General features: G+C 46.3%; 1 protein-coding gene across 2 annotated transcripts; it reads right to left on the bottom strand.

Annotated features, from left to right (window-relative positions):
* Window positions 1-332: 332 nt before the first annotated feature.
* LOC111077239 (zinc finger MIZ domain-containing protein 2) lies at window positions 333-18,702 on the bottom strand. Of its 2 annotated transcripts, none has more exons than XM_022371435.2 (10): window positions 17,471-18,702; window positions 4,248-4,917; window positions 4,002-4,169; window positions 2,912-3,788; window positions 2,699-2,831; window positions 2,395-2,608; window positions 1,563-2,317; window positions 1,363-1,492; window positions 913-1,281; window positions 333-826 (listed from the first exon to the last, which is right to left on the bottom strand). In XM_022371435.2, exons 2-10 carry the CDS (start codon window positions 4,902-4,904, stop codon window positions 695-697), a joined length of 3,435 nt encoding a protein of 1,144 aa, XP_022227127.2. In that variant the 5' UTR covers window positions 4,905-4,917; window positions 17,471-18,702; the 3' UTR covers window positions 333-694. The 2 variants fall into 2 exon arrangements, with proteins under 2 accessions (XP_022227127.2, XP_022227126.2); XM_022371434.2 differs by having other exon boundaries at window positions 17,881-18,702.
* Between the last annotated feature and the right edge of the window lie 6,428 nt (window positions 18,703-25,130).

Below are 25,130 nucleotides of genomic sequence, written 5' to 3'. Positions count from 1 at the left end.
GCAAACGAAAAACGTGTAGTGTGACATTTCTGAAGGGAAGTGATCTCGATTTCGATCTCGATATCTAAATCATATTTCTGCTGCTGCACTGCTGCTGCTTCTGTCGGAAAAAATTACACATTAAATTCGTAAATTTCATTGAAGGAATTTTCATGCTCTCAACTAAATGGTTTTTCTGTGCTTTTTCACATTCTCATTCTCATTTCTTTTTTTTATATGGTATAATGACTGTTTTGTTAGTTTTTTTATGCTTTTTGTGGTAAATTTTTTTACGTTTTTTTCTTTCATTTTGTTTGTTGTTTGCTTTTTAAATTAAATGCCAATTAATTTAATTAATTAATTTTTAAATCACATTTCATTGTTTTTCAAACACGGGGGCAAATACACAAATTGTTGCTGTCTGCTGGCCGCTGCTTGCTGTTGTTGTTGGTGTTTTCTCAATTGTTGCTTTTGCTTTTGCTTTGCTCTGCTGGTGTTTTTTGTTTGTGTGAGGAAACGAAAAATGTTTGAAGTACGCGACTTTTGCTCTGTAGTGCAGAATTTTTAGCTTTTGTTTTTTGTTTTTTTTTTCTTCATTAAAATTAATAATACTATATACAATTTATGGTATTTCTGCCATTACTCCATCATTCTCCTGCATTCTCTCTCTCTCTCTCTCTCTGTTGCTCTCGCGTGCTTGAGGATCAGGCTCCTTTTAGTCGAACAATGTGGCCAGCAAGTCGTCGCTGGCATTGTTGTTGCTGCTGCCACTGGAAGGAGGCGTATTGAGGTCTGGTTGGGGATCCAGGTACGAGAGAATTTCCATGGGATCCACATCTTGCAGAAGCTGCACAAAAAAAAAAGAAGAGGAATCCAACAATTAGCTTACAGTTCTGCCGGTTCTAGCTCTCTATCAGCTGTCTATCGACTTACATTCAGATCATGCGCCGTATCATTGATGCCTGCCGCTGCCGCATCGAAACTCTGCAGTTCGGCACTCAGATCCGTCTCCGTAAACTTCAGCTGCGTCTGGCTGTTCATCAGGCTGTTCAGGAGCTGCTCCTGCTGCTGCTGCTGCTGGTTCTCTGCACTTCCCATGCCGCCGGCGCCGCCCATGCGACTGGGCGTCCCTGGTGTCTGTGGCGAGTTGTGTCCCGTGCTGCTGCTGTTGTTATTGTTGCTGCTGCTGGCATTTGGTGTGCCGCCACTGATGGGCTCATTGTGGGAGGAGCTAACACTTGGGGGACCACCCGGGGTCATGGGATGGCTGGCTGCCCCAGGCGTGTGCGGTGTATGGGGCATCTATTTAAAAAGAGAAGAGAAGACAACAATAAGCGCCTGTCTATGGATCTGGCTGTCTGGTCTTTCTAGCTGGATGCTTACCTGATCGCTCAGAGACTTTTCCATGGCATTTAGTTGATCCAAAGAGTTGACACCACCATCGCCATTGGACAGACCGCCACTGCCGTCGCTGTGGTTGCCATTAAAGTTGTCATAGCTGCCGCGATTGCCACTGGAGAGAGAAGGTAAAATAACCAATAAATAACCATTGGACAGATGATGATTAAGGGGTTTGTACTCACTGCTGATTGCCCATCATATTCCCACTGGCAATGGAGTTCATGTCATGCATGTTGTAGGGACTCATCGCCTGCGAATTGTCCCACGTGGGTAGCTGTGTGGAGCCCGGGGACATCACCTTGGCCATGTCATCGCAGAGTTCCTGCTTGACGACAGGCATCAGCTCCTGCTTGATGGCGGGCATCACACTGGGACCATTGCTGCTGATGGGATTGCTAGTAGGAACATTCGAGGGCGTAGATGCCCCGCCACTGGCGGCCGAACCGCCAACTGCTGGGGCATTGGGCATGCCGCCGTTGTGCTGCAGGGCCCTCCAGTTGGCTGACGAATCAATGATCACCTCATCCACATCCGAGTTGCTCAGCGTATTGAGTATGGCCCAGTAGTACTGATCGATCTCCAGGGTGTCGGTGATGGCCGACTTGCTGCACTCCGGACAGCGCCAGGAGCCCCGCTCGCTGTTGATCATCAGATAGGCCTCCAGATCGAAGCATTGCACGTGCTTGCACTCGTGCCCCCTGGCGGGCAGGCGTATTCGAGACTTGGTAATGGGGCACTTCAATGAGATCTTGGTGCACTGCTGCGATGGCGCCACATCTGCGCCATTGCCCGCCGCTTGGCCATCGGGTGGCAGGCCCAGATTCCGCTTGATCTTCTGCACGCTATGCTCCAGCGGCAACAGATTGCGTTTGTGCAGCGTCTGCAGCACTTGACGCACCGATGGTCGATGGACTAGTTGCAGCACAAACAAATGCGACTGTGTAGAGAGCGGGAGGAATACAATGATTAAAGATTGTTGTTGTCCTTGGAGCATTGCCCATGATTTGTACTCACACAACAACAGGAACTGGCCGTCAGCTGTAGGGTGTTGCGTCCCGGCTGGCACACAGCCTTCAAGTAGAGCGGACGCAGTGCCGTGCTGTTCTTCTCGGATCGCTCGATATTCAGGGGCGTGGCATTGGCGGAAACGGTGACGGTATGCGGCCAATTGGTGTTCATCTGTCGATCATCCTGATGGAAGCACTTCAACTGCAGCTCCAAATCGGTGCTAAAAATGGCAAAACAAAAATAAATGATTAAATGATTAATCAATGAGCTCTGCAGTTCGGTTGAGTTGAGTCATTGCTATGGGACCTACCGGCACATCAGCGTATTGTAGACATTCTGCTTCAGATGGAACACATGATTGCTCACAGACAGATTGTGCAGCAGGCGGAACGGTGCCAGAATGATGCCATCGCGTACCGGGAATGTCAGTCTCATTTCTTCACCTACAACAAAGCAGATAGCAGAGAAAGGCGTTGGATTAGCTAACGTGCTGAGGAGTGGGTAAATCTCTGGGTAAACCTACTGTTATCCATGGGTGGCTTTATGTCCGGATTGGGGCTCACGTACGGGACACTGCAGGCGGGCGTCAGCGGCGGCGTTGGATTGCCAGGAACTGGACTGTGCTGATAGTTTTGCTGGAAACCTTGATTCTGGTAGGGATTGCCCGTTGTGGCCACGCCCGGTCCCGCCGGGCACATGCTGCCGCCGCCTCCCTGTGGCATTCCAGCGCCATTGCCGCCACCGGCACCGGGATAGAATGCTCCTCCCGGCCCGCCAGCGCCGCCGTATCCAACGCCGGGCACACCGCCGCCAGCTTGTGGCATGAAACGTTGCTGCTGGCTCATGCAGCCGGGACCGGGCCCCATGCCAGCGCCTGCCATGCCCCCAGGACCCATGGGTCCCATGACGGGTCCCCCATTCGGACCCATTCCGTTGGCGGCCGACATGCGGCCGTAGCCACCGCTGCCGGCAACCATTGGTCCTCCGCGGCCATAGCCATTCCCTGCTCCACCCGCCTGCATCGGCAGTGGCACGCCCCCTGCGCCGGGATGCATCTGCTGGCCGCCGTACATCTGCGGCGGCTGTTGCTGCTGCACCAGATTGGGATAGACTCCACCCACACCGCCAACGCCTGCGCCTGCGCCCGCCCGCTTCTGGGCCATGTGCATCTGCGGATGGGGATACGGGGCCATGCGACGCTGCTGCTGTGGGGGCGGCGCCTGCTGCGGATAGCCGCCATTGGCCATGCCCTGCATCTTGGCCATGGGATTCATGCCACCGCCGCCCATCTGCTGGGCCGCCTGCTGTTGCATGGGACTCATCCCTAGGCCGGCGCCATTACCGCTTCCCGGGCACTGACCCACCATCGACATGGTTTGCATTTGAGTCATGGGCGTCATCTGCAAGAAGGGAGACAAAAGATGGGGTTTAGAGCGGGGAAAATCAGAGGAAAATCCAATCTAGAGATGCAATCATCCGAATTTATCCATCGCTTAAATGTTCTGGAAATTCTGTTTCTGTTTCTGGCCCTAAAACAGCTGTCCATTGGCAATCTCCCGCGCTCTCTCTCTCTCTCTGTCTGGAAGTGAAGTCATTTCCTGCTGGGTACTCACTTGATGATGCCTCTGTGGTCCAATGCCGCCTCCACCATTGCCATAGCCCATGCCCATGCCCTGGGTGCCATTGTAGCCGCCCGCCTGTCCATTGGCTCCGCCGCCATTCATGTACTGGGCATTGGACATCATGCCGCCATTGCCGCCTGGATGCATGCCGCCACTCATCTGGAAGGGGGGGAGACAAAAGAAATACCTCGTAGAGAAAAAGTCTGGCAAATATTGGACTGCAGCGCGGATGCTCACCTGACTGTAACCTCCCATGGCATCCATGCCGGCCATGTGCTGTTGCTGCTGTTGCTGCTGCTGCTGCTGTTGTTGCTGTTGCTGTTGGTGTTGCTGCTGCTGCTGGTTCGCTGCCACCATGGCAGCAGGATAGCCCTGTTGTCCGCTTGTGTGGCCGCTTATGGTGCTCAGGCCAGCAAGAGAGGCAGTGGCAGAGCCGCCTCCGGCACTGGTGCCTCCGCTCGTGAGCGAAGTAAACTCCGAATTGGGGCCAAAAGTGTTGTTCAGGCTGCGCAGGCTGTCGCCTCCGATGAGCTCATTGCCGAGCATAAAGTTGCCACCTGCCACACCTCCTGCGACACCTAATCCTCCGGATCTCTGCTGCTGCTGCTGCTGGTGATGCTGCTGCTGTTGTTGCTGCTGCTGTTGCTGCTGCTGCTGGTAGGCCAGAAAACTTTCGCGTTGTTGCTGCTGGTATTGGTGCTGCTGCTGCTGCTGCTGTTGGCTGTAGTACTGCTGATGTTGCGGATGTTGTTGTTGCTGCTGGTGTTGCGGATGATGCTGCTGCTGCTGCTGCTGCTGTTGCTCGAGACTGTTGTTGTTTGTGCTACTGCCACCCGGCGGTGAGATTTGGCCCCCTGTGGCTGGCGCCCTTGAGGAGCCCGCCTGCTGGTTCATTTCATCATTTTTCCTGCAATAATCCAAGCAAAGGTAATACCACGAATTAGTTGGCATTTTGGCACGACTTCTACTATTGGGTTTCGATAGCTTTGTGGGCGTGACTGCCGCTGCGGCGGCCGCCGCCGCCTCTCTGCCGTATAGCATATGGCAGCCCTTTCCCCAAACATTAGCCAGAATGCAAAAATTTTGTTAACCGAAATTTGGGAGAGTTTTTAGGAGAATATGAGAGAGCATGACAAATGGGGAAAAGCCATAGAATTATTTTTGGATGGAATATCAACAACTACTGACGGAGACGTGGATTCCAGGGAATTCTTTTTGCATCTTTCACATCACATCGCATCTTATCGCTAAAGCTTGACTCATGTGGCGACCTCTATCGATGATGTCAGCCATGCGGGGGGCCATGGAACTTATGTTCATGTGATTTCACTCCCAAAGCAACCACCCCCCTCAGCCAACCCCCCACAATGCGCACCCATAGCCATATCTCCATCATCGTCATTGTCAACGTCATTCATGATTGTTGCTGTTGCTGTTGCTGCTGCTGCTGCTGTTGTTGCTGTTGTGGCAATTCCAATTGCATTTTCATTTTGTTTCTCCACCAATCATCTCCTCCTCTTTGCTCAAACTTTTGCATTGCACTTGCTCATGCCGTCCGTCTCTGTTTTTTTCTCCATTCTCCATCTCTCTCTCTCTCTTGATTTGCTGTGACATTTAAGCCCCAAATGTCAAATGGGCTCAGGGCTTACATTTGTTTTCCCCCCTGCCTGGCCCACCACACCACACTCTATCGAACCATCCTCACCACTGCACTGCGGGTAGAGGGCAACGGCAACTGCAACGGCAACGACAACGACAACCCTATTCCTAACCTCACATTGAAATTGAAATTGAAATTGTTGTCGCGCATTCGTTTTGATGGCGCGACTTTTAAGGTAAAAATAATTAAGCATATTTGCCAGGCATCCATTAAACAACAAAAGTAATATGAAAAGCATATGAGGCGACAATAAAAACAATGGGAATGGCAATAGAGAAACGGGGCGGGGTGGGGTGGGGTGGGGTGAGAACTGTACTGTACACAGACGAAGCTGCAGCTACCCTACACTTGCGCAGTCAGCGATCAGATCTAGAAGGCAGACTAGAAATCCAGACTACAAATACCCTACTAATGAGGATGGAACTACATACATATATTATCTGTAGCTTTATACTCTGCTTATAATAGCAACATTTTAGGCAAAGGAGAGGAGAGTATAACTGTACCAGAGACCAGAGACTACCTGCACGCAAAGAGCAATGCAAAGCAGAAGTAGCGAGAACCAAATACAGATTCGAAAATGTACGCAAGTCGAAGCTGAAGCTGAAGCCGAAGCTGAAGCTGTGCATATACCCTACACAAGACAAGTGACACTAATTCACTGGCTTGTGTCCTTTGCTTTGATGGAGAGAGTGAGAGTGGGATCTGTAGTCGAAAGCATCAGTGCCTGTGTACCCCAAAGCATCAGTGCAGGGTACAAAAAGCAACGGCTGATTCCACTCGCACACCAGCAAACAAAAAGAGAGTAACACGCTCCCAATAATTGCGCATCTACAAAAGCAGCTCAAAGCTACAACAGCAACAGCAACAACAGCAACAACAACAACAAACAAAAGCAAATAAAGTTGCTGGAACAAAAACTCACAAAACGTAACAACAAAAGGAACAAGAACAAGATCAAACAACAGCAACAAAAAGCGAAATGCAAATAAATAGCACATTGCTAAGCGATTGGCTGATAATCGCATGACGAAAAAGCCAGAGCCCGGCAAAGTCTACAAAGATCGAGAGGTTGAAGGCAGAGTACATTCAACAAAAAAAAGGAGAAGGTAAGGCAGAACACGGGAGTGGCACCACCTTACACTATTTGAGCTTCGGTCTCGGTTGAGTGTGAATGACACTGGGAAGACACTGAAAATACTGCCGGAAACTGGGACACTCACTGCTTGCAGCTGCCCTACCCTGTTGTTTAATATACCTTGCATGGAAAGAGTTAGTCGATGGAAAGGGGTGTGTGTGGAGGGGGGGTGTGTGGAGAACCTGAACCTGTGATTGCCGCGCGACTGTGACGATAAATTAGCATTGAGACTGCTTTTGAGAAGAGCAAGGAACGTGAACATGGAACGGCGGCAACCACTGGAGTGGAGCGGTAAATAAAGCAGTGCAAAGCAGGTCATTGGGTCGTCGGACAGTGCGGGCCGGGCACTGTGATGGCTGTGGGGAGGGTGGTGACTAGGATAGAATAGAGCCCATAGCATACCTCAAGGCTGCATGTGGCATAGATTGCCGCCATCTCCCTTTATCAAATATGACGAGTATGACAAGCGACCTTCGGCATTGCTTAGATAAAAGAGAGCAACGCAACCCACATAGATTGTAGCAGTAGAGAGAGAGAGAGAGAGAGGGGGGGGGGGGGGAAAAAAAGTTGTTTTTCGATCATATAATCATCAGCGTCTCATTATGTGACTTGCACCGACAGTTGGAGAAGGGTTCCACCCGGCGCGTGTGTGGGAGGGAGGGACAGACGACAGACGGACAGTCACATCTCCAGCTTGCTTTTGCTTTGTTCGAATTCTCAGTCTGTTTGTGTTTGTGTTTCTGTTTCTGCCTTTTGTACTTTGATTAGATATAAATTTCTTCATTGATTAGATAAAAATAAAGCAAAACAGCAGAGAGAGACAGCCAGAGAGAGAGCGCGCTCGCTCATAAGTAAAGCAGTGCAAAGGTGGGTGCCGTTCCATTCCGTGGGAGAGACGCGACACGTGCTTGGGCAGATACTGCTGCTCTGCTGCTCTGTGCTGCCTTCATATCGGAATCAGTGCACGATCTCTGGCTACCTCTCTCGCTCCCTCCCCCCACTCCCCCACTCCCTCTCTCCCACTCTTGTCAATCATCGCATGGCGCTCTCTCTCTTTCTAGTGTGGCTTGTGTAATTGTAAATTTGTGCGCACTTTGATTTGCTGTGGTAATAAAAAATTTTTTCTCATTTGGCACACGAAATGATTTCCGTATGTCCCACAGCCGACCAGTGGGGCCAGAGGCGTAGTCAAAGGTGTTTTTTGTCATCAGCTATAGGGGGCTGTCTTTGGCATGACCAGCAAAGAGGGGGTTGGTATGTCCAGCAAAGTGGGGGTGGGTTTGGCTTTTGTTTAGCCCACCAGACGGTGCTCTTAATTCCCCGATTTTTAATTGACTTTATTTTCACAATTTATGGCCATATTTCGATATGAATTATACGAGTTTTTCTTCTCTAGTTATTTTTTTTTTGAGCAATGCGACAGCAAGGCAAAGGCAAACAAGGGCCAAAATCCTTCATAGGATATATGGATAGATGTCTGGCAAACTCTATTGTATTTTTTTGTAGCTAAAAAATAATCTATCTTTTTCTCTTTTCTGATTTTGTTGCTTTTTTTATTGCTATAATTGTTTGCGTGTTTGTTCTTGTTGCGACGCTGGTCTCTCGTCGCTTGTGCGCTTTTATTTTTACAAACGATAGACGATCCAACGACAAACGACAAACGACAGTTGGCGTCATGTAACAAAAACACACACACACACAAGTAATATGCACAGCCGATACACACACATACATATGTATAGACCATCATATAGATTATGTAAAAGTGTATTTCCATAGGCAGATAGAGAGAGAGAGAGAGAGAGAGAGAGAGGGGAGACGAGACCCTGAAATATTGTGGAGACACGTGCGTGGAGAACCAAATGACAGAACCGAACATTGTTTTTAGACAAAAATCAATTTCGGGCAAAGAGTGAAATCATATTTTCCTTCAACGGGGTAGGGGGGTGGGGGGTGTTGGTGGGTATATCATCCCCATTACTCCCACCCATTGGTAGGGGGGTGGAGGGTACAAAGCAATAACACATCAAAAATGTTTGATTTGCTCTCTCTCTTATTTTTTCTTGTTGTTGTTGCTGTTGTTGCTGTTTTTCTGTGTTGCCCTTTCCATATGTCCCGGCACTCATCATTCCCTCACACTCTTCACCTCTCTCTCTCTCTCTCTCTCCCACTCTCCCTCTCTTATCCTCCCTTTCTGGTATTTTCATTGTTTCGCTGCACACTCTCCCTCCTTTCCCTCTCTTCCCCCCCCCACTCCATGACATGCGTTTGACAGTTGTTTTTCAAGGGTGTTTGAACGCCCTGATGCCCTGCCCTGCCCTGCCATGCCCTGTGATCCCCTGAACCACCCGAATAACTGATGCTAAAAACCCACCCGCTGCTGTCCGTCCCTCAAATACTACTACTACGTTGCATTGCACTTCCAAAAATACAAAATACCCAACAACAACAAAAAACAATCATTTTTTTTTAGTTTTTTTTTGTTGTTTTTTCTATGGCAGTTGTCGTCTCGTCTGCGGATTCATTTTTTTTTCTTCCATATTTTCACTGTCACGAAGCGTTGGCTGCGGTGGTGGAGGGGGGTTATTGGGGCAGGGAGGACCTTTGTAAGGGATAGTCCCGGCCTGAATTGATGGGTTTTCTACTGTTCCAGGGACTTTTTTGCTGTCTGTCATAGAATTTTGATGGGGCGCCTGCTGGTATGCAACACTTTCAGTCGGAGAAATTTTCCACTTTTGTTTCATTTTGTTTCGAGTGGCGAGTTTTCACGCAGAGCAGAGTTTTCCCTTGCCTTTTCCACTCTCACTCTTGCTCCTTAAATATCGCTTTTCATAATTTATTTGCCCCGTGCTACTCAACTCGCATAAATCGCAATGAAAAATGAAAAATAAAAATGCAAATAAATCAACATAATAGACTCTCCGACAGCGGAAAATAAAGCCAGCAACCACCAGGAACAGGAGCAGCAGCAGCAACAGCAGCAACCCTCTGGCAGCCCCATTCCATTCATTCCACGCCACTGAGTGGGGGTGTGAGGCGCATGAAGCGCATGCAACAAAATATATAAAAATCGAACCGAGACACACACACACAAAAAAATCCAAAGAAATGGCACAATTTTTGATTAAAAATTCGAATGCAAATAATACAGATGGTCAGAAGGAGTACAGAAGGAGGGGGACATGGGGCACGTACCACAGGGCTGTTGTTTGAAATATGTGCAAAAACATATTCCCCCTTAAAAGCGGATTCGATTCGATCCGACCCGGCAACAACACCAGACCCCAACCCCCAACCCCCCCTCCCTCTCCATCGAAATGTTGGCCTCAAACTTTTGCATTTTGCGGATTTCGAAAATGATTTTCATAAATGTTTTGCCGCTTGCGGTGGTGCATCCTCACCATTGAACAGGGGGGAAGGGGCAAGGGAGAGAAGGTACATAAAGGGAGTGCTGTGGGGTGATGTTGCCAACATGTGGCATGAGTAATATTTGAAATATTGTTGTGCTTCCTCCACTCTGTCTCTGATTTTGTGTATGAATGCTTTCGGCACCTGTAACTGGCTTTTATATTTATTGGCCAGGCCTAAATCGTAAACTGTGCGGAGCCCACTCTCTGCCCCGCCCCGCCCCCTCTTCCTACTTCTCCTGGCATGCCTCCTCTAGCCATAGATTGCGTATACGCAATGGCCATAAAACATTTGCCATAGTTTTAAGCCATAAATCGCAGCGTATCTATTGATTGTGTGTGTGTGTGTGTGTGTGCTTGTGGGTGAAAATTAGCATACTAAAATGTACAATTTGTTATGGGCCTCTACACTGTACTACAGTAGTCATTTGCTGAAGAGGAACCACTTGGTCATGGATTACTATTATTCATACACAGAAAGTATTTATTCTTCAGTAACTTTGGATGATCTTTTTTCGGTAGAGATGCCAAAAGCGTGCCCCGAAAGCTCTTTCAGTACTTTGCACACGTTCCAGAGATATCTCTTTGTATATAGGTATACTTCATATGCTCGTTCTCTTTGTGTCTTCCCTCTGTTTGTCTTTTGTTCAATTCTCAAATTGCATTTTGTCGTTTAGCTACTCCGATAGCCCATCCATTGTTTATGTCTAGCTGATTTCTCGTACTGGTGTACAATTATTGTAACCGAAAGCATTTCCGTTCTCTGATGTGATGGCTTTCGATGGGCATTCGTTGGGCTGATGGGTGTTGGGTTGGGTGGTGCTTTGGGTCTACACGAGGCGTTGTCTCCGCTGTTGGGCGATAAACAAAACTAACAGCAAAAAAAAAAACCCCACCATGAGTGGGAGTAAAGGGGGAAAGGGTGTGCTCTTCTTGTTACAACACACGCGCTAATCAGAACGCTAATGGACGGAGGGCCCCAAATGTGCATTGCTGCCCTGTGCTTCCCCTTCTGTTCGCCTATCAATCAGCAAGGGAGAGGACCCTGTGTTGTGTTGTAAGGTGTGCAAAAAATCACTCTCTAACACTCTTGTGTGTGGTGTGTGGTGTGCTGTGTATGTGGACGATCTATCTGGTGGTTGGGCTGGGTTTGGGTTTGGTTTGGGCTTCGATTTGGTTCAGGTTTTGTGCCGTTTGCTTTGGGGGCTATCTTATCTGCTGTGGTGCGCGTTTTTTTGCTTGAAACTAAATTTATGCCAGTGCCAGAGGGTGGGGTGGGGGGCAGTGGTGAGACACGGCATGGGTACTCCACCATACGCGAGCGGATCTATTCCCATTGTCATCGTCGTCATTGCGCTTTTTGGCATTTATCTAATCGCCAATTAAGCAACAAAGCAACAACAGCAGAGAAAACCCAACGAAATTCATAAACAATTCGGACGACCAGACATAAAACATTAAAAATAAATCGAAGGCTGCGGCGACTGTCAACGCTTGCAAATAAAATATAAAAAAAAAACACACACACACTGGAAATAAATGTATGAACAGAAATAAAAATAAAAAGAAGCTGCAATAATTTTTGTTCAAGTATTTTTGCACAAACAACGCTAAAGAGGGATGGGAGGGAGGTAGAGGGAGGCGAAATATACATAAATCACAATTTAAAATAAAACAAAAACGAAACGAAAATTGCAGCAACAGAGCAGGGGACAGACAACAACAAACAACAAACCAACAGAAACTCAACGACGAATCGACGAAGCAAAGCCCCAAAACCCAACGCATAAATCGCCAGCAGAGGCAGAGAGAGAGACGTCAACATCGACAGCGACAACGACAGCGACGTCGTACTTGAAAACCAGTTTCTCGAATAAAAATATGTCTACTGGAAGGTACAGCTAAAGGCAACAGACAAGAAACAGCAACAACAACAGTTGGAAGCAACATTAACTGCTGCAACAACAGACAACAAAAAGAGAGACCCCAAACGCGAGACTACCAAAGAAATAGTTCAAGAAATTTTATCATCGAAACTGAAAAAGGTCTCGTGTCTGCCAAAATAGATATAAAGATAGCAGGCAAAATGGGACAGGAAGTGGTGGGGAGAGGCGACTCTGATAAGCAGGCAAACCCCAGGTTAAGTTATTGAGAAGTGCATAGAGAGGCGCTCGTTCGTGGCATAAGGTGGATAGCCACCTGGAATGGAATGTGCAAGAAGATAACTCTTTCAGAGCGATCCTTCCTATACCAGATGGACGATAGATGATACTTGAAACATTTTGGTGGTTCATTCATGAACGATTTCGCACTCTTTTCAGCCACAAAAAGGCCTTCGCTGTGCCCCTTTTGCCCAGTTTATGGCTCCCTTCCTTTGCTAATCAGCGCTGCCTTCTCTCAATAAGCTCTCTTCCTCCGCCGCTCTCTTCCTCTCTTTGCACTTGACTTGATTTCCATTCACAAAAAAACACATTCCGGCCACCAATGCCAGCCACCATTTTGTGCAGTGCTGTGTGTGTGTATGTGTAAGTGCTACACACAACGAACGGTAAACAGGCGATAAGCAATTATCGATAACTGAACTATTTTCTGCATACCAAAGCGCAAAATTTATGTCGGCCAGAAGAAGCAACGGCAGTGGCAGCGGAAGAGAGACAGAGGCTGAAAGGTATTCCAGAGAAGCTCTGAAAACGTAGCGAGATATGAGATTGTGTTACCTATTCCCCCGTGGGCTGATAAGAGTTGTGGGTTACCTTTGATTTTGTTTCGGGTTTGGTTTTCAGGTCTCTGATTCTGGGTTTCGCGGGGCTCCCTATCGATTGTGTGTTGGTTCTCTGCTTTTGTGCTATCTAGTATGAGGTTGTTGTGGCGACGGATATAGCATATGTACATTTTCTACTATCGAATAACTCCGTACTTGTACTTGTACTCGCACTCGTAGATATCAATGCGAATGTGTGTGGTGTATGGTGTTGGTCGTTGCGTTGCGGTCTAGTTTTTTTGATATCAGAGGTACCGTCGTTTCAGGGGCCTTTTAATTGGGTCGTTAAATGTTTTCGAGTCGATTTTTGGTTTTTCCTTTTTTTTTGTTTTGATTCTTCTGTGGGGCTACATTTCGTTTCCAGTATGTTCTTTTGGAGTGTTCGGTGTCTTTTATCTATCATGTGACGACTGGCAGTTGCAGGGAAAGATCTCTCTCTCCAATATGTTGGATACAGAAAAGATCTCTTCACGGCGTCAAAAAGTCACCTACTTAACCCATTAATGTCCAATTAAATTCAAATCTCATGATAAGATATGCACGCAAAGAGAAACAGAGAGAGACTCTCAATCGTTTTCCCTCTCTCTCTCTCTGTCTCTGTCTCTCGCTCTCTCTTCGTGTGACCTTCAATCTTTGTTTTTGCTTGAGTGAGGGGTTAAAATGTTGTTTGATTTAGGGGTTGCATTGGCTTCGCCTGTGGCTGTTTTTAGATTTACATATGTAACTATTGTTGTGCCCTCGAGTGTGCATTTCGTTACGGGGGTTGCTGCTGCTGCTGCTGCTCCAGCCCTGTTTCATGCTGATGGGTTTATTAAGCGAGTAATATTCATTTCAGTCGATCCTTCCCCATCCATCCATCCATCTATCCTTTCTTGCACTCATCCATACTTCATGTAAGCTGACTTCCTTCCCTCCCTACATAGAATGCGACGCTCCTCGACTCTTCCCCACTGCTTCTTTGCTCTCCACACTCTCTCACTCTCGCTCTCACTCTCTCGTTGATATTTCTCCCTGCAATCCTCTCTCATCCACTCCCTCCCTTTCTCTCCCTAGAGGGTTGACGATTTGCAAATGGTTTTCCGCGTTTAGGTTTTGTTTTTCAGTCATTTGCTGCTTCGTTTGTATCACATTTTTATTTCCCGTGTGAAAATGGCAAACAGATGAGGCACACACCACACCGCACCGCACCGCACCGCACACACACAGAAACAGGAAGTGGCTGCCTGCCACACACACACACACAGACAGGAGAAGGGGCAGTCAGGCAGCCAGGGCAGGCAGGAGAGTTAGCAATCACATTTTTCAAGTCCTTTTTGGTGGTTGCTTGATGGGTTGTGATTTGGTTGCTTCGGTGGTTGATTGATGAATGATTGCTGCTGCTGCTGTTGTTGCTGTTGTTTCCCATCCTAAGATCTGCGGGATCGTATCGCATAGAGTGGCCTGGCGGGCTGGTGGGCTGGGCTGGGCTGGTGGGTTGGCGGGTTGAAGGGCTGCTGGTGATGGTGGTGGTGGTTCGTTTGATTACATTTAGAGGGTGTTTAAGATAAGCCCCTGGGCGTTAATTAACCGTTAGATTGATCTGCTGGCTGACTGGATAGATTCCATGATTCGATGATTCGATGATCATTCAATGATGAAATTTGTTTGAAATATGTTTCAAAAGAGTCTTCCCATTTCGGAAGTGGAAATTGATTTTTAAGTTTGTAATTTGAAAAGTTCATTGACGTTTAAAATTGTTGTGAAATGAGAACCTATGCCAAGGTTTCGAGCAGGAATTCCTATAGTAGAACTCTTTTAGTTCACTTCTAATCAGTTTCCAGATGATTACAGGCCGTATAAATATTTTAGGGTATACTTTTTGCATGTTATGAAATGAAATATGATGCTAAATGGATTGTTGCCTGATCAATTGATTGCTATTTAAGTTCCGCAAATACATTGGCTGTAAAACATTGCATTTTTTCTATACATATATGTATTTCTCGAACATTCCAGGCAAATTTGTCCTTTCAACGGAAGTGGAACATCTTTTTGGTGAATGGTTTTCCTTCTGAGAAGATGGAAGTATTTGTATTTGTAAAAGGTTTCCTTCGAGAGTTTTCCTGCGAACTGCCTGAAATGCCAGCTGTGTATTCAGGGGCATCATCAGGGGGCTATCTCGCTACCGCTACCTGTCTGTAAAGTATCTTTAGCCTCTGCCTCTGCGTCTGCTTCTGCCTCTGGATCTATCTTTTAGCTGTGTGTATCTTTTTGCCTGTACTATATCAGACATTTTGCAAAATGGGTTAAGGTTTACCTGTGGTCGGCATTTTTCTTTCTTTTCTGTTCTTTTCTTCTTGTTCTCTTACACACCCGTTAACCGTACGATTTTCCAACCATTTTTTTCAGTCTTTCATCTTTCAGCCTCTGTCTTTTCCCTCTCCCTCTCCTTACCCGTACTCTGTCTTTGCCCTCTCCTACTGCCTTTTCTTTTGCTACTTTTTCTTCGTGCCGTCTCCCATCTGCGATGCGATGATGAATTACAAGCGAACCGAAAAAATGTCTGCAGAGTTTTTCTCATTGTTACAAACAGAGCGTCGACCGGCAGACCGGCAGGGGTGCGCGGAGGGGTTTGTTGGGGCAGGGGGCAAAAATATGCGTGGCATGTGAGAAAAACGGCAAAAACAGGGAGACGGACGACACTCTGGTGTACCAGTCCGTAGGAGAGAGCCATGGAACGGGGGTCGTTGAGGTTTGTTGTAATGCTTCGTTTCGTGTGGAGTGACCTTTTTTTTTTTGTTGGTTTGTCTCTTTGGGTTTTTGGTATTTTTTTTTCGCTGCTCTTCGAACCTTTTCTTTTACAAAAGAGACAAAGCATGGGAGAAGGAGAGTGCGAAGAAGTAGGCGAAGAAAGAGCACAAGTAATACGAAAACAGAAACACAAGAAATTGGGCGAAAACATTGTCGAACTATGGAAATTGAGTGACTGACGGAGAACGGAGGGAGGGAGGGAGGGAGGAGGTCTGTGGTTGTAGTCGTAGTTTTCTTCAATTTGTTGTTGGTGTCATTTTGTTGAAGAGCCAGAGGCAGAGGCAGGCAGACGAATGTAGTGGCACGCAGTTGTGTGGCAAGGGGCAAGAGGCAGCCAGAATTTCGGGGGTACGTGAGCAAAGGCAGGAACAGCCGCAGCAGCAGAAGCAGCAGCAGCAGCAGCAGCGGCGGGGCAGGGTACACAAACGAAGCGGATCGTTGGGAAAATTTTCCCTTCTTTAAGTATCGATTCGGCTTGTACTTTTCTCCCACTTCTCGCTTTGCTGCTCCTGCTCCCACTTCTGCTTCTTCTACTTCTACTTCTTCTATGCTACGCTTTTCCCTGAAAATAGTTCAATGGAAAACTCCAAACACACACACACACAGCACACACACAGAAAGCAAGCAATAAAGCAACAGCAGTGCCAGCGCCAGTGCCAGTGGGTCGCAGTCGCACCAGACGACTTTTCTGAATGGTTTTCTGTGGCTCTTGGGATGGCGATGGATGGGTCTGGTCTGTCTGCCTGTCTCCAAGAGTATCTGTGTGTGTGTTTGTGTGTTTCTGTCTGCCTCTCTCTCTCTGTCTATGTGGGTGTGTGTGTGTGTGTCAATTATGGGTCAGCTGTGCGTGAGAGCGAGGCAGGCAGAAAGGCAGAGAGAGAGAGAGAGAGAGCGGCGTGTGCGACTAGAAAAACGGGGCGGCAGGGTGGAAACGGGGGCCAGATTAACAGCTGATGTGGGAATTTCAGTGCCAAAAAGTCGGTCAAAGTTACTCTTTAAGATGCACAACAACAAACCCATTTAAAGAGTGATGATGGAAGAATTATAAGGAATATTTCAAAGAGTTCTTAAACACAAAAAAAAAAATATGACACATTTGCTAAAGACTTTTGAGAGAATGTTTGCAAAAAGTATAGTACATTTTTCAGAGATTGTTTCCCCCCGTTCTGATTCCCATGAATTTGTTTAGCACATTAATTGCCACACAATTCTTAAAACTAATTGAATGCTACACAAAAATATTATTCAAATAAAATGTATACACTTATAAAATATAGTAAGGAGGAGTATTTATGCATAGTAGTATTTTCCAAACAACAAACAAAGCATATAAGGTACGAAAACAGTACACAAAAAAAGGAGAAAACTTGTACGTAAAAATATCTAAAAACAAAAGCACATTCCATTTAATTATTTTTTTTTTATTTGTTTTTTTTTTTGGGGTATTTTTCAAAGCACAACAATTAAAAATGTTAAATCAAAGAACTTTGTTGTGGGTACCTAAAAGTAAATTTGTATTGTTAAATTGTTCAATGTTTATTTTTAGAATTAGCTGGAGATTATTTTTAGAAGGCGAATGAATGGATTGTTGCTGGGATTTCTGTATTTTGTTCGGTATTTCTGTTTATATTTGTTTCTGATTTTTTATTTTTTTTTTTTCTGTTTCTGTTTTGTTTAAGTGGCATTTATTTTTAGATATTTTACCTAAGTTTTCTTTTTCTTTTGGGTTTTATGATGATGGCTGTTCGTTGTTCAGTTGTTTCTGGGTTCTGGATGGTGCGTGCGATTCGATTGTGGTTGCTTTGGTTGCTCGATGTTGATGTACGTCGATTCTTGTGGCAGAACGACAGGTGCTATCTCTTGTTGCTTCTGTTATCAGTGGATGGGTTTGGTTTCTCTCTTGTTCGCTTTTGCCTCTTGCTTCGTTCGTTCGTTGTTTGTTTGCTTGCACTTTTTCACACTCTCTGTTTTGCTCCCTCTCTTCGCAAGAGTCTTCCCTCTCTCTCTCTCTCTCTCCGCTCGCTCTATCAATCTTATCAATTGTCTTCTCTCTCTCTCTCTAGCTCGCTCTGTCTCTTTCTCTCTTCTTGTTTTGGGAGTAGGTTAAAACTTACTTTTTGGAATTGCGCTTCGTTGTTTGTTTGGAATACATGGGAATTTTGTCAAGAATCAATTGCATGGCATCAACAAATACATGGGACAGACGACAAACGTCACTTGTCTCTTGTCTATTACTCGTGTGTGTGTGTGTGATGTTTGTTTGTTTGTTTGTTTGCTTGGGTTGCTTCTTTCGCTTTTTCTTCGACAGTTTTCACAGCAACATTTTGTGGTTCAATTTTTGTGGACACTTTTGACACGTTTTAAGCTGCACTTTTGTGTACGTTTTTGGCTGTGGTTCAAACACTTTTACTTTTCCTTTTTTTTTTATGTGCGGTTCACTCTTTTCTTTTTGTTTATTTTCACTTTTTGCTTAGCGGCTCTTGTTTGTTTAATTTTGGGTTAAATTTCTGCAGCTTTTTGTTTGTTACGCTTTCACAATTTGTTTGTTGCACAACTTGTTGTTTTCTTTTCTTTTGTTTTTTGTTTTTCCTTTTTCTATTTTTGGTTGCCTAGCAAATAACTTTTTTGTAGGTTTCAATATTTGTTGTTAAATTTTTTGTCGAGTTGATAATACTGTTGTTGTTTGTTGTAGTAGTAATCCAAATGGTTGTTGTTGTTGCTGCTGTTGTTGTTTGTGTTGTTGTTGTTGATTGCAACAGGAACTAATTTTTAGCACTTAATCCAAAAAATGTGCTCGTTGTTTGTTTGATTAAATTTTTGTGTAGTTAGTTTTTGTTCACTTTTGTTCACTCAAGTCACAAATAAATTTCTTTAGTATTTTCACTGAATATTTTTGTTGTTTAAATAATAATACTCAAACGCACAATTGTATTTTTTGATTTTGCATTTGTTCAAATAATTTTTGATCGCGAAACACACAGAGAGATTTCTCGGGTTTGGACTTGTGTTTTTCTGTGATGATGATGGCCTTTTGGGTCGGACGCGTGCTTCGGCCGGAACGACGACGACAACACTCGACGGCAGCCAGAAAGGAACTTGAACAACGCAGCGCTCTGACCGTGGCGACAGCCAAGTTAATACAAAAAATTTCCGTTGTTTCGTCAGTGCAAACAGCATGTTCGATGTAACATGTTCGATGTACAGTCGGCTGCTCACCCTCTCTCTCTCTCTAAGTCTCACTCTCGCTCACTGTCTGTGAGCTGTTCACTGAAAGAGTGGTGCTCTCGCGAGAGTTGCTTATTTGCATTGCGTTGCCTACAAAGAACCCCGAGCCGAACCCCGAGCCGAACACCGTACGAACGACAGTTTGGGCCACTTGTGTGAGTGGGAATTCCTCCTGCAGCCCAGAGTCTGTAACATGTTCGATGTTTGCTGCTCTCGTCTCTGCCTCTCCGTCTCTCTTGCACTCGCTTGATTTATTTCAGGTCGGACATTTGTATTTCGTATTCATTTTGGTCTGTGTTAAGGGGCGACGACGCGCGAGCACTTAAGTAAAATAATAATTACGTATACGTATGTCAATTTGTTTGACTTTTGCTTTGCCTCTGCTACGCTGCTGCTACTATTAGTAGTAGTAGCAGCAGTAGTAGTAGGTAGTAGATTTCTACTACCTTTTTGTAGCGGCGTTTGTTTTGAAAGCGCTCGTGTGTGTGTGCGAGTGTGTTTGGAGAGCGTTAAGTAGATTTTTCAGCACATTTGTCTTAATTGTTGTGATTTGTGGTTGATTTACGAATGATTTACGGGCGGGCATGCAAAATATGCAAATTTCGCTTTCGGGCGGAAATTAATTGTTTTTTAAATGTTTTCGGGGCTTTGCATAATTCATTGAATGAATATTTAATACATGTGTAATAAATATTTATTTATGGATACAATTATTTAGTAGATAAATATATGTATTATCTGCAAACACTCCAACACTTATCGCTATCTCTTTCTATCCCTCCCACACACACGCACACACGCATCTCCCCATCCTCTTCGCACTCATTCACGTTTGAGTGGCCGCAAAATGGAAATACTTTAATTAGCCGAATAAAAAACATTTAACAATTTAATCTGAGCATATCAATTGCCCTCTCTCTCTCACACACACACACACACACACACACACGTACATACATTTCACGCTCGCACGCTCTCTTGGTTAGCTGCTCTCTTTCTCTGCTGCTGTTGTGCTGTTGCTGCTGCCAAAATCCACTCCCAATTTATCACTCAATTAGCACAGAAAAATGTAGCAGTGTATTTACTACGCTTCTGCAAGCCGCTCTCAGCACTCTCTCTCTCTCTCTTTCTCGGCTGTCTGTCCCTCTCTCTCTCTCTTTGGTTCGATGGTTGTCGTGTGTGCAGCTGCAGCGTAGTCAGTCTCGTCGGCTTTTTGGTATCGGGTGTTCATCTCAATGAAATTGTAGCATATTTGTTGCCATATCGAGATTAAATTTTCAAAACACAAACGAGCACAGCACGTTGTCTGAGAGAAAGAGAGAGAGAGAGATACTTAGTGCGAGAGAGAGAGAGAGGGAAGTTCGTTTGTATGCGTGGCTTGTAAGCTTTTGTTGCTTTTGCTCGGTGGGTGGTGGTGGTGGTTGAGTTCGGTTGCGTTGCGTTTGGTTTGGTTTGGGTTCGTTGGTTGGGGTCGCAGCGTCGCGATTTATTGATGATGTTGACGCCAGCGTCGCAGTCGCAGTCAACGGCGCTGCTGCTGAATGAGTCTCTTGGGTCATGGCAGAGGATGGTGTGGGGTGGGGTGGCAGGGGCAGTGTTAATGTGTTTGTTGCTCTGCCATCAAATTATGTTTTATTTTATTTAAACATGTTCTGCCTCGATTTTTGGCAGTCCTTGTCATAATTTTGTGTGCGAGAGTGCGAGAGAGTGGGACAGCGAAGCAGTGAGTGCTAGCAAGGGAGTAAAGGAGAGCGCTTCGTCCTGGCAGAGGGAGTCTTTTTTTTGTTTTTGTTTTCAGGTTCGAGTGCGACAGCAACAACGACAGTTGCGCGATGTTGATGATGTTGAATGTTGATGATGATGATGATGGCACAGCGGCAGCGGCAGCTTCATTGGGTTATGCTTATGGCTTTGCCACACACACAGATACATACATACATAAATACATAAACACATATACATATATGTATGCTATGGCTGTGTGTAAAAAGGAAGTGTACTGCGTTGTAGGCCGTCGTCGACGTTGTAGTCGTCATCGCACGCTGTCGCTGTCGCTGTTTCTGCCGCTGCCGGTGTCGGTTTATGCACGTGTGAGGGAGGGTGGGGCGGGGGAGGTACAATGGGTTTGCTGGTTGCTCTGTCTGTCTGGTTGTCCGTTTGTCGGTTGCCTCTGCTGCTGCTCCTCCTCCTGCTCCATCATCACTCAACGAGTATCTGTATCCGTATCTGTATCTGTGTAAATGCGTTGGTTGTTGGCTTGTTTCGTACTCCTGCCCCCACACTTGCCCCCACCCCACACCACACACTGAGTGGTCTCAGAAGCCTATCCCTTGGCCCTGCGCTCCTGTGCGTGGTGTTATTGTGTGTGTGTGTGTGTGTCGTGGCTGTTTATGTGCGTGTTCATTCCTGAATGTTCCTGTTCCTGTTCCTCGTGCCTGCTCCTGTTATTGTGACTGGCAGTCGTAGCAGGGACATGACATATAGGGTGTCCCCTGGCATTAGCTTATTCCTAAGCTGGGGAACACCTTCATACAGGGCGTCAAAGGAGGAAGAAGATCCTGTGTAGCATACAGGGTGTTTGATTGTCAAAAAAAAAAATCATATTGCACTGCATGATCAAGAAATCATAAATACAGCCTGCCAAAAGGGGGGAGAATTGGATCTTAAACAGAGTCCCATCCCGTACAGGGGCTTACCCGCACAACTTCCCTTCATTTAATTTACATTAACATTACATCTCCATTATTTGACCCTATTGTAGATACAATGTCACCACCCTGTACCCTGTACGTCAGCTAAAAGCGGCTGTAAAAACAATTTAATGCATAAAACGACAAAAATCTGGTTTTCACAAAACCAAAACCCGAGAGCCACCAAAACCAACAAAAGCAGCAACAAAAGCAACAACAACAACAAGAAGCGTCGAAAGTGTGGAGTGAGTGTGGGCAGAGGCAGAGGCAGAGGGAGTTAGGAAGTTGCTGCTGAAATGAAAGAAGAACACTCACAGCAGCAGCGGCAGGCAGCAGCAGCAAATGTTGAGATTACACTAAAAGTAACTGCCAGGCAGGCAGCACCAAAAGCAACAACAACTGCAGCAAACAGCAGCGGCAGAAGCAGCGACTGCGACTGCAGCGCATTCGAGAGAGTGCAGCAGCAAGCAGCACTAAAATCAATTATGTAGCCAGAGCAAAGCAGTGGCAGCGCAGCAGCAGCAGCAGCAGCAGCAGCAGCGTGAAAATAGTAGTGGAACAAAAAAAGAAGAGAAATAGCAAAGCAGCGCAGACGACAGCACAGAGCAGCAGTAGGCAATGGATAGGAGGGAGAGTGGTCGGTAGGGAGTAAGGTATGTAGAAGGAGAGCAAGCAAGTGTCTGTTCGTCGTTCTGTCGTTCTGTCGTTCTGTCGTCGTGTCGTAGCGTCAGTCGGCAAATATGTTGCGCATTTGTAAGCGAGCGAGTAAACGAGATGGAGATAGCCAACGAGGGAGCGCGACTGCTGGCTGTTGTAACTGTTGTTTTGCCGATGTTGTTGTTGTTGCTGTTGTTGTCGGGGGAGTAGTAGGTTGGCTGCTGGGGGCCGAAGACAAGGTATGCCAATCAAAAGGTAAGGCATGTCGGTAGCTATTCCACGACCAAAGCTGCTTTCCCCACCTTCCGTTGAATATTCCCTTGCTGAAAGCTAGTAAAATGCGTGCAAAGGCAAAAGCCAAAAGCAGCAAAAAATAAAAGAAAACACTCACAAAGCAAAGGCAAAGGCAAAAGCAGAAGCAGTAAACGATGAACTTTGCTTGTCTTGCTTTTGTTGTTGCTCGTCTCGGCTCTGCCTGCCTGCCTGCCTGCCTGCGGCGCTGCTGCTGCGGCTGGTTTGAGTTTACGGCAGAGACACCTTTCCACGTGCACGGGCAGAGTCGCCTCGGCGGGTCGGTTCAGCCCCCCCCCGTCTCACCCATCACTGCACGCCTGGCAAAATAATCAGCGAAATACGTAGGAGAAAAAGAGCGTGCAAAATTATGCTGAGTGCTTGGCTGGCTGCCACACAAAGTGAAAGAAAGGCAACGACAACGTCTTCACCACCGCCGCCCTCTTGGGCTACACCACCCCCCCACTGCCCACCTTAATCAATCGCTCTCTTTCGCTCACTCTGTCTGTGGCGCTCTGCACTGCTTGTACTGTGTTCGAGCAGCATAAGCAGGAGAGAAACGGAGATCGAAGTTAGGGATACCCTTGGATATCGACAGCAGATCGAGATAACGGTGCAGATAACGAATTTTAAGAAATGTTCTGGAATGTTTCTTCAGTTTTGCATAGCTCGTCACAAAATCATCAAGCTCCTACTCTATCGAGGGTACCAAAAAAAAAGAGCACAGAACGAAGAAAAATCAACGAGGGACTTGGAGCAGCAGCAGCCACAGCAGAGAGAGGAGTGGGTTTTAGTGGGCGGGGAGTGCGGTGCTGTAGGGGGCGCTTGCCGGCAGATACTTTGAGATTTTTGTTCTACTCCCTACCCCTGCAGCAGCCACATCCCCCCCCTGCCATACACTCTCCATCTCCAGAGTTGTTGTTTTCATGCATTTTATCAGTCGACGCTGACGATTTTCTTGGCGTTTTTATTTTTATTATTTTCCATTGCCCCTCTCTCCCTCTCCCTCTCCCACCCTCTCTTTCTGGGTCTTTCTTCGTTTCTTTTTGGTATTTTGTTTTGTTTTTATTTGGGTTCGTTTGGTACTTTTGTTGTTGTTGTTGTTGTTGTATTTTGGTGTGCGGTTGGGTTCGGGTTCGGGTTCGCGTTCAGGCGGCTCTCGGCGGTTCGGGGCAAATGTATCTGTATCTGTGGCTATAGTATCTGTATCTGCTGTATCTCTATATGCGGCTGGTCTGGCCTGGCCTGGCTATGTTGTTGCTGTATCTCTTTTGTATCTTTTAGCGCTGTTTTGAGTTAAGCAATTGATGGATATGGTTTATTTATAACGCTTGGCGACCGACACCGAAACCGAGGCACAGACCGAAGTTGAGCAAAGGAAACGCGTCGCCGAATATCATCGTCATCATCATCGCCATCATCATCATCATCATTTGGAATGCCGACGACGAGTGCGGCGGTGGCGGTGGCGGTGGCGTTGGCCGTGTATCTGTAAGATACTCACTCGCTCGCTTGAATATCTGGCGGCGGCGGCGTTCGATAAACGCGAGCGTAATAATATTTTATTGAAATTTGTTTTCTTTTTTGTTTTTCTCTCTGTGGTGCGGGGGAGAGGGGTGCGTCTGCATCTGTATCTTTAGCCCAGTACCCAGTACCTGCAGCTGTGTCTGTTTCTGTGTGTGTGTGTGTGTGTGTGTGCGCGCGTATCTGCAGCTGTATCTGCATCTGCATCTGTGTGTGCGCCACAACTGGAGTCGAGTGCAACGCATTTTGATTGTTCGCCTGCTCTTTTGATGAAAACATAAATATATCCCAACAAAGAGAAAGACAGGGAAGGAGAGAGAGAGAGGTAGAGAGAGAGAGGGAGGGAGAGGAAGAGCCTCTAGAGATCGCAGAAGTGGAGGAAGCATTCATTGGAATTTCCCCCTCAATGCCATCTCATCTCATCTCTCTTTTCCACAACAACTCAACTCAACTCGACTCGATTCCCCGGTTCTTGTTCTTGTCTTTCGGAATGAATGAAAATGTTGCCGCCACTGCCGTTGCCGTTGCCTGCCACTGCCACAACTTCTCTCTCTCTCTCTGGGGCGGAATTCTGTTTGGTTTTCCATGCTCATGTTGTGGTGTTTATACGGTTTTTCCTTCGTGTTTCGTGTTCCTGTAAATTGATATGGCCATGGCGGATTACCACGAGTGGCAGGGCGGGGCGGGTACGCAACGACTTCTCTCTATTAATAAGCCTAATTAAAGCCCATGAAAAAAAAAACAGTAACAGTAACATTAATCTGCAGGATCGCTCATGTTCAAAAAGGGAAACTCCCTTCGTGTTTAAAATTGGGATTTTAATCTGATTTTTCAGCGTGTCATAACAAGATGATATGTGGCGATGTGTACCCACAATGAGAACTGTGTAATGGGATCCATTGATTGGCCTTTAAATCGAATTTAAACAGTTTGTTGTGATTTATGGATATTCCAACCCTCAAGGGATGTCCACCTAA

Source organism: Drosophila obscura, unplaced genomic scaffold (assembly GCF_018151105.1).
Source record: "Drosophila obscura isolate BZ-5 IFL unplaced genomic scaffold, ASM1815110v1 contig_1, whole genome shotgun sequence".
Lineage (NCBI taxonomy): Eukaryota > Metazoa > Arthropoda > Insecta > Diptera > Drosophilidae > Drosophila > Drosophila obscura.
This window is presented reverse-complemented; position numbering and strand designations above follow the sequence as displayed.

What these genes read in the sequence shown, in the direction of transcription:
- LOC111077239 (XM_022371434.2), bottom strand. Translation starts at nt 17,945, where the DNA reads ATGCAATTGATTCTTGACAAAATTCCCATGTATTCCAAACAAACAACG. An exon ending in GACCACAGAGGCATCATCAA is followed by an intron (nt 3,789 to 4,001) that starts GTGAGTACCCAG and finishes CCCTTCTTGCAG; the next exon opens with ATGACGCCCATGACTCAAAT. An exon ending in AAAAGTCTCTGAGCGATCAG is followed by an intron (nt 1,282 to 1,362) that starts GTAAGCATCCAG and finishes CTTTTTAAATAG; the next exon opens with ATGCCCCATACACCGCACAC.